The sequence below is a fragment of the Asparagus officinalis genome, chromosome 1, assembly GCF_001876935.1.
Source record: "Asparagus officinalis chromosome 1, Aspof.V1, whole genome shotgun sequence".
NCBI classification, from domain to species: domain Eukaryota; kingdom Viridiplantae; phylum Streptophyta; class Magnoliopsida; order Asparagales; family Asparagaceae; genus Asparagus; species Asparagus officinalis.
In genome coordinates, this window is record NC_033794.1 from 68,345,089 (window position 1) to 68,354,963 (window position 9,875).

The window sequence follows — 9,875 nt, forward strand, 5'->3', positions numbered from 1 at the left end:
ACACACACCCCATAGGAACTATACAACACAGATTATATGACGTGCATAATTTTGTCCTGTATGCACCTATGTCTTATTTTGAAGGTGCATAATTTTGGGTTCGAATGCACCTAATTTTGTAAGTATTTCCTAATATAGTAAAATATTTTATGTATCATCTTGCAAACTAGTAAATATACATTTGCATAAATAATATTGTATGACAGTTATATGATTTATCTTACAAGAGGCTATATTTTAGATGGTTGGATAAGGAAGGCCCCGCTATACTCAAGAAAATAATCAAAATAATCAATGACTCAAGAAAATAATCACAATAATCAATGACACTGATCCCAACATTTTAGGTCAAATTTAGGCGATGCTTACACAGCTTAACAACACCAAGGAGTCCAACGAAATGAACCAAAAAGAAGGCAAGTGACAATAGAAAATATTAAATAATTGGAAATAAAAGAAGATGAAGCTCTTGAAAGATTCCTAAAGTTCAACCCGCCAAATTTCATCAATGAACCCGAAGATGAAAAAGCGGAACTATAGCTCGAAGACAAAAAAAATATTTCTAATGCACTGTGTTATGATATGATGAAAGAGATGTTTCTTATGCAACATTCCAACTACAAGAAGCGGCAAGAGAATGGTGAAGGATGGTTGATGAAAAATGGACCCAAGAAAATACACCATAAATATGGACAAACTTCATTAAGGAATTTTAATGATGAATATTTTCCACCTATTGTTAGGGGAAAATGGTAAAAGAATTCATTTCCTTGAAACAAGAAAATATGAATGTTGCACAATATGCTACAAAATTTAAAAAGTTAATGAAGTTCGCCAAGAATATAGTTGATACTAAGGAACGAAAAATCAGAAAATTTGTCAAAGGATTCAGAAATGAAATTTAAGATGCAATGATAGCTTTAGAAATTTCTATATACGCAAAAACTGTAGAATTAGCATCTAAAATTGAAAAGCAAAGGGATGAGCAGAAAACCAAAGGACAATCTTCAAAGTTAAGACCTACCCTTAGTTACTGGAAGGGTAATAAGAAATATGATGCTAAGAAAGCTAAAATTGATGACACTTTACTCCAAAACAAGAGTAATTCTCAAAACTGCACCTATTGCGACAAATCGGGACATACTAGAACAAGGCAGGAAAATATACCTTCTGTGATCAGAATGGTCACTTCGTCAGGAACTATCCAAAAACACCAAGAAAAGCTAACCAATAGTGGCAAGATACTAAAGGAAATAAGCCTCGTATGTCTGAAAGGGCTCGGGCATTAGGTAGAGGAAGCACCGACCACTTCTTTGATAATAGAATGTATGCTCCTAATTTCAAATAGATTTGCTAAAGTTTTGATAAATCCCAGATCAACACATTTCTATATTGCACCTCAATTTACGAAGTTTATTGATAAGGACAAAAATGAATTACCTTAGAAGTTGGAGGTGAGTACACCTCTAGATAGAAACCCCATCACCGATCAAGCGTACAAGGACTGTGATGTTAAAGTCGGTAGTAAGAATTTTCAAGCAAACTTAATATTGCTACCAATTAAAGAATTTGATGTGTTATTAGGCATGGATTGGTTAGTCTAACATCATGCCCACATGGACTATCGAGCTAAGATAGTGAGATTCTGTCCACACGAGATTCTGTCCACCTGGAGAATTTGTGGTTGAACTTAAAGGAGAAGAAAGGAAAATGTCTCCTACACTTATTACAGTGATGAAAGCCAGAAAATTGCTATGGAAGGGACATAAGGGTTATCTAGCTTATATAATGAACAATCCAGCCAATAAAGTGAAAGTAGATGACGTTCCTATCGTGAAGGAATATCCCGACATATTTCCTGAAGAATTAACATCCTTATTTCCCAATCGAGAAACTCAATTTGGTATTGAATTAGTTTCAAAAATGATCCTAATATCAAAAACTCCACATAGGATGGCACCTACAGAATTGAAAGAATTAAAACTACAACTACAGGAATTACTGGAGAAAAATTTTATTCAACCTAGTACATCACCACGGGGAGCACCTGTACTATTTGCAAAAAAATATGGATCACTAGGACTCTGTGTAAATTATGGAGGCCTAAATAGTTTAACAATAAGAAATAAATATTATTTTCTTCTTATTGATGAATTATTTGATCAGTTACAAGGAGCAAGAATATTCTCTAAATTTGATCTAAGACAAGGACACTACCAGTTAAAGATTCGAGATGAAGATGTTCCTAAGACTGCATTCAGAACAAGATACGAACATTATGAGTTTGTAGTTAAGCCTTTTGGATTAACCAATATGTCAGCTGCCTTCATGGATCTACGACATAGAGTATTTAAACCATATTTTGACCAATTTGTTATTATCTTTACTGATGACATTCTGGTTTACTCCAAATTTCGCAAAAGAACAAGAACAACATTTGCATCAAGTACTACAAACTCTCCATACTCATAAGTTATTTGCTAAGTTTAGCAAATGTGAATTTTGGTTGCTCAAAGTATCATTCCTTGGACACATAATTATTGCTAAAGGAATTAGTGTGGATCCGTCAAAGGTAGAAGCTATAATTTCTTGAAGCAGCCCAAAAATGTGACAGAAGTAAGAAGTTGTCTAGGACTGTTAGGATACTATAGGCATTTTATGAAGAACACTCAAATATTACTACACGACTAACAAATTTGACTCAAAAGAAGAAGCCATTTAATTTGGATAATAAATGTTTAAAGAGCTGAAAAAGCAATCAACAATTGCCCCAATCTTAGCCTTGCTAATAGGAAATCAAAATTTTGTGATATATACAGATGCCTCGAAAGGACTGGGTTGTGTGTTAATGCAGAAAGGAAAAGTAACAACATACACCAAATGAAAGTTAGAAGCCTTATGAGCTAAAATATCTCACACATGATCTGGAACTAAGAGCCATAATATTTGCTTTAAAGAAGTGGAGACAATACTTGTATGGGGTGACATTTGAAATACATAGAGATTACAAAAGTTTAAAGTATATATTTACTTAGAAAGATTTAAACCTAAGGCGAACTAGATGGATGGAATATTTAAAGGACTGATTGTACTATCAATTATCACCCTAGAAAAGCTAATGTGGTTGCTAATGCTCTTAGTAGAAAGATAAGTTTAGTCGCAATAGTAGTTAAGAAATGGAAAATAGAGAGAGAATTGCGTCAATGGTACCCTAAAGAAACACGTACCGGTATATATTATTTTCAAATCTTCAGGACGATCAATCATCTTGCAAAAGATTAAGCACAAGATCAAGATCCTAAGCTCTGGAAAGCTCAGAAGAAGGTACACGAAGGGACCAAGTCTGAATTCACCACAATCTCAGTTGGACTTTTAAAATTTCAAGGAAGAGTATGTGTGTCCAATAGTTCTGAGCTGAAGAATGAGATTTTACAAGCACATTGTTTGAGTATGTGTGCCCAATAGTTCTAAGCTGAAGAATGAGATTTTACAAGCACATTGTTCTAACTATACAATCCATCCCAGAGAAACTAAAATATATCATGATTTAAGTAGTTATACTTGTGCAGTGGCATAAAAAAGATGTGGCGAAATTTTTAGTTAAGTGTTTAACCTACTAAGTAGTCAAGCGCGAACATCAACAACCATCAAATTTGTTGCAACTATTACCAATACCATAGTAGAAATGGAAGCATATTACAAAGGACTTTGTGTCTGGTCTACCAAGATCACCTAAAGGACATGATACAATCTAGGTAATAGTAGACAGGCTCACTAACTCAGCACATTTTCTCCTTATCAACAAGATGGATCCTCATGAGAAATTAGTTTGAATTTATATTACTGAAATAGTAAGGCTCCATGGGACCCCTGTAAGTGTAGTATCTAATCGAGATTCGAGATTTGTATCTCATTTTGGCAACAATTACAAATGACTACGGGTACTAGGCTCAAATTTAGTACAATTGGACATCCTCAAACAAATGGCAATTAGAGAGAACAATGCAAATATTAGAGGGCACTGCTAAGGTCCTGTGTACTTGATTTTGGTGGAAATTAGGAGAAACACCTTACACTTTGTAATAATCGTTTTCAAGACATCATCGAATGACGCCTTTTGAAGCATTGTCCGGTTGAAGGTGCGGGTCGGCTATTCATTAGGATGAAATAGGTGAGAGAAAAACTTAGCAACCACACCTTTTTCCTATGTTGGAAGAAGCAATCGATAAACTTCGTAAAATTAGACAAAAAACGTTGACAGCTCAAAGTAGGCAAAAGAGTGCAAAAGAGTTATGCAGATAAGCGAAGGCATTTGGAATTTCAAGTGGGTGATAAAGTATTCTTTAAAATATCACCTTGAAAGGGTAGTCAAATATGGAAAAGGCACTAAACTCAGTCCAAGGTACGTTGGGCCTTTAGATTTTTTAGAGAAAGTAGGAAACATGACCTATCGACTTCTTTACCACCTAGTTTAGGTGGGACACATGACGTATTCTATATTTTACTTCTTAAGAATTACACATCCAGACCAATCTCATGTCCTCGACTACAAGCCTTTAAAATTGAAAGTTGATTTGTCCTATGAAGAAAGACCAATGCGAATATTGGACTCCAAAGTCGAAGAATTGAGAAATAGAAACATTCCACTTGTGAAAATATTGTGGACTCATCATGGCGTAGAAGATGCACTTAGGAAAAAGAAGAAGAAATGCGGAAGAAGTATGCATTTATGTTTCAAGCTTAGGTAAAATTTCAAGGACGAAATTTTGATAGTTGTAACAACCTACCTAATTGTTTTTTAACACCAGTAACATCTTATCAACTTTTATATTTAACATGGTAATAATCCTAAGTATTTATATAACATGACCCATCATAATTAATGACACGTAAAGAAGTGACATAAGTATTAGTATGAGAAATATTAGTATAATTAATTTTCTTTTCTCACATTAGGCTTAGTTATGTGATTTGGTAAGCCATATAACTTGGGTAAGTTCAAGACATAGCATAAAACGTGTCATGTTAGAGAATTTAACAACACAATACACAAGTGTCTAGATCATGTTGCTTCATGCCTAATTATTTGACAACAAAGTAAATAGGTCATTTGGAGGAACTGTAAAACTCTATCCATAGGATAAGGTGAAAACTTGTGCCCAATAAGAAGTAGAGGTGGACGCAATAACAAATTATATAAACAAGAGAATTTTTGCATTATGTTCACATCATTGATAAAAACTCTCTTCAAGAAAAACATATCATACTCAAAATCAAGAAGTGTGGTAAAGTGGAAGGTGAGATTCCCATCTCTTAAAACTATATTTTAGCTTTATATTTTTAAAGGCTTTTGTTCTCGTGTCAATGAAGTGTCAAGCTTCGTTTACTTTTCAACTAACTTATCGTACTAATGACGTTGTATTATGTTCCAAAGCTAATGAAGTCTTAGTGCTCTTTATATTTCGTCCGGTAAGGATAAAAATATTATTTTATTTTTTGAACTGTTAAATTTCTACAACATACTATTGACAATTACTTTACATGCACATACATAATACAACCTCAATACCACACATATTGTATTGATTGGTAACACTGAAAAGGAACCACCAATGTTAATTGGGTAAATTAATTGATTGATTGATCGATCGACATATATCCACATTATGCGGGGCTTATGCCTCAAATTGTTATCGGTATTGTTATCGTTTATCGTGGATGGGGACATAAGGAGATATCTGTAGGTAAAGTGGTCACTGACGAAATTGCATCTCATACGTCATTAATTATTACCATCAATTTGGTTTTTTAGTTTATTTTATAATTCAACCTTGGTAATCTCACAGCGCTAATGTAGCTCATTCTTTTATGAATCCACCTTTTTCAAATCAGGAAGGAGCATAAATAGAGAACCGTTGCGGAAAAACTTTTGGGAACTATTCCTATAAATCGACTTGTAAACAGCTAAAGAAGAAGCATGTTATGTACTATATATGTAAAATAGCAATTAAAGGAAAAAAAGCTAGTTGTTAATATTGTATAAGTTTACAACTCACACACCAAAATTAGGTTTTATTACAATAAGTCTAAGTTTGGGGGGCATGACAAATATGACCTAACCTTGTGTGCCAAAGATATGTTAGATTACCTTAATACAAACATCATTTAAGAGATTAATCATTTCCAACCACATTTGCATAAGAGTTGAGGGAAGTAGACATGAATTATAAACAATTTTCTAGCTCACAATAAGCAGCAACAGAATTTCCAAACTTGGTAGAAGTTTTAATTCAAAACAAAATAGAATATCCACTACTACAAAGTCTAGAAATGGAAATCAGGTTCTCCTAACTAAAGAAACATAAGACAATCTTTAAATTCCATTGCATGCCTTCGGTTCAGATGCAAAAGGAAGGTTCCTATTGATAGAGCTGAAACTATGGCTCCATTTCCTATCGTCAAAGAGTGATCAATCCATCTTCAAGTTCTTGCCTTACCTCATATTCCTTATGTTTGCATGAGAGCTTGTCACCATGGAAATGTGCATTAGAACTTAGAACCTCCCTAATCAGAGAATAGGTCTACATTGCATGGAACAAAAACGTGAGGACTTTCATAATGCAAATAAAGAGGGGAAGTCTAACCATGGATGGTGTGTGAAGGAAACTAACTATTATTTGACCATGAAGAATGTTTAAGGAAACTTAAGCTTTAGAGATCCTTCTCTTTTGTATCGCATCCTCTCAGTGACAGGGGAATTCAATTGAAGGTTTTTTCTCTTGAGGAAGCAATTAGAAAAGATCTTGGGTTTTTAGTAGAAGTTTTTAAATAGCGATTCAAGTCATTATAAACTTCTCATTTATCTAATTTAATTAGTAGATTATAATATTTATATAGCAATTTATTGTAATTTATTGGACCCTAAGAACAATAACAAATATATCTCCTTAGAATCTAACTACAAGTCAAGCAATTTAATGGAATTTATTATGAGAATAAAGATAGTTCAAGCATAATCAAAGATATAGGAGTTAAAGTTACAAAGAAAACAAAATCAAATGGATGTGCATGATAATAAGATAAAATAATATATTTATTTCCTTTTCCACTAATTTATTCTCTACCTTTTGCGCTCTATTACAACAAAGAACTTTATACTACATAAACTATATATTGGTTTTATTACTTTGATTAGAATTGACCTATTTAAGCATTCAGCTTCATCTTGGTTCCAGTTTTGACCAATTTAGATTAACTTGTCCAACCGAGTTCTACCATCAACCATATTTGAGTATCAATTAACTTACTCTCAATCACTTGTCAACCAAACGGTTTTGATGATATTATTTTGTTATATTGCACTGTACAAGTAGTTCACTGTAACTTTAAGTTTTTAACTACCATCTAGTCAATTATTTTATGAATATCTTGTTTCTCATAAAACATTCCATTAGCAGATTACTTAACCTATAATTAGAATATTGTTAGTAGAAAATCGGTTCTGCTTTTAGGAAAAATCAATTAGGACAAGTTATTTTGCTCCTGTGATACATTCCACATTTTTCTAAATGTTTGCATTGCCAAATGATACTGAAAGTTGTTTTATTTAAATTGGCATCCTCCAGCCTATGTTATATGATATATCATAGGCACGAAAATGATGATTTTAGCCCAGGTTTTTTTTTTTTTTTTTGAAATTGGTCCCTCAAATGAAAAGGTCCCCCAACTCTCATAAGTTGTATCAAATATGCTCTTTGGGTTAGAATCAGTTATCTCCAATCCTTAATAAACTTAATACTTTGAAGTTTTCCATTATATCCTCATCATCTTCACAAATTTTCTGCTTTATAAACTTGACCTATCTGAAATATAAACCACTGCACACTGTTTTAAAAAACCTCCGTCTAGTCCGCTTAGGCGTTCGCCTAGGCCTAGGCGGTACCTAGTCCGTCTAACTAGTGCCTAGCGACTAGGCGGTATTTAGGTTGCCCACCTAGATTTTACAAGCGTTTAGAGGAGCATTGTCTGCTTATGTGGATTGTACCCTGTAGGTCTTGGTTATGATTTTATGTGTTGTAGCTTACACGCCCTCCAAACTCCATTAACCTCCAAATATGAACACCTCCACTACCTCCTCCGACCTTCAACAAAACCTCATCGACCACCACTTAAATGAAGAAAGAAATCCGCCTAGACACCAGTCCGACATCTAAGCTTTCTGTAACATTGACATTCACTATCAATTATTGTAATTAAAAATAAAAAAGAAAACATCTTAGGCTCTAGCCTTGTTAATTATTATTTTGGCTATTTAGTATCTAAGTATGCATGATTTATTGTGGAACTAAAATTGCTATCTTTTTTTGAAAATTTATATGAATTTAATACATGTTGTAATTTGAGTTGAGAGTATAACAATCAAAAAGAAAAAAGAAAAAAAACGCCCAGAAACCGCTTAAGCGTCCGACTAGATGACTAAGCGCTGGGCGCCAAGTCCGACGCCTAGAAGCACCCAGCGTTTAATGTAACATTGCTACTGCAAAGACAAGATTAAACAATGAGTAGTAAAGAAGAATCACAAAAATGTGACTCGAAAATTAAGGAAAATGAGGAAGGACAAAAGTGAGAAAAATGAAGGACTTGGGTTGGTTTTCCACGGTGTAAGAAATAAAGAGAGATGACCTCTGTAGGTATTAGCCGGAAAAGAGATTTAAGTAGATATGCGGATACAAGCAGAATTTTTTTTTTTTTTACCGGTCTTAAGTTTATGAGGAGTTAAAAGAGAACATATTCTCACATGAGGGACATATTTGATACAACTAACGAGATTTAGGTGGATTTATCTAAAAGATACGAGTGCTTCGAGGACTTGTTTTAGAGTACCTAAGATTCGAGGAACCAAAATTAATTTCAGGCAGCTTTCAGTAATCCACAACTACAGAACCTAGACCCAAACAACAATCAAGAAGGCGCCACAACAAAACCTGACCTGCATCTGGCTCCCTTGCATGCTCGCCGTCTCCTCTCGAAGCTCCCTAAGAATCTGAAATCAAATCAAATGCCACAAACTCAGACATAAATCAGAGGTTTCACCAAAACAATCAATTCTTTCGAGTTTACCTGGGGCTCTCGGACGTTGGACAAGACGTAATCGTAAATCTGAGGAGTGAGGCTGACGACTTGCTTGCTTCCGTATTTCTCATCAGTGGCGGCGACGACGGGCGCAGGAGCGGCGGCGGCGCAGAGCGGTCGGGATCGAGGAGAGGTTCTGGAGAGAGAGCCGAGAGGGGGGAGATTGATTGGGGATCCAGAGAAGAGAGGGAGAGAAATTGGGATTTGAATTGATGGGAGACGAGCGAGGGTTGGCATTTTTCGATTTGCTTAAAAATAAGGAGATGAGGGTTTTGGGAGCCCAGCTCAGCTCAGCTCTAAAGAGGAGGACGTTGGAACTGGGGGTACCCGACCGCCGTCCGAAGACGGGTCGGGTCGTTTCTGGGAGCCGGTTACTTCTTTGATACCCAAACTCAGGATTCTGGTTGGGTTTATTGACAGTAGCCACACGAGCCCTGCGTAATTGCCGGTTTTACGCTTCAAGTTCTTATGATGACTGGTAAGGAAGGACACATGCCTGCTCCATGGAGCTTGTTGTATATCGAAATTTCTATTACGCCCATCGATTCTCATGAGTTCTTTAAAATAGGTCCCTCTAATCGCTAACTCTACTCTTTATTTGATGGCTTGATTTTTGAAATAACTTAAGAACTAGGGACCTTAGAGCAATTTCAATGATTTGAGGGACTAATTTTGAAATAGTTTAAGAGTTGGGGGCTAGCAATTTCAATGATTTGAAGTACTAATTTCAAAATATAAAATAT

General features: G+C 34.9%; 1 protein-coding gene across 1 annotated transcript in view; it reads right to left on the reverse strand.

Annotated features, from left to right (window-relative positions):
• LOC109825709 (O-methyltransferase MdmC-like) overlaps positions 1-9,554 on the reverse strand; it is a 30,362-nt gene extending 20,808 nt beyond the window's left edge. The window contains exons 1-2 of the mRNA XM_020392585.1: positions 9,121-9,554; positions 8,990-9,043 (exon numbers count right to left, since the gene is read on the reverse strand). Of these exons, the coding sequence (XP_020248174.1) occupies positions 8,990-9,043; positions 9,121-9,369 (303 nt within the window). The 5' untranslated portion in view covers positions 9,370-9,554. The remainder of the gene's footprint in view (positions 1-8,989; positions 9,044-9,120) is intronic.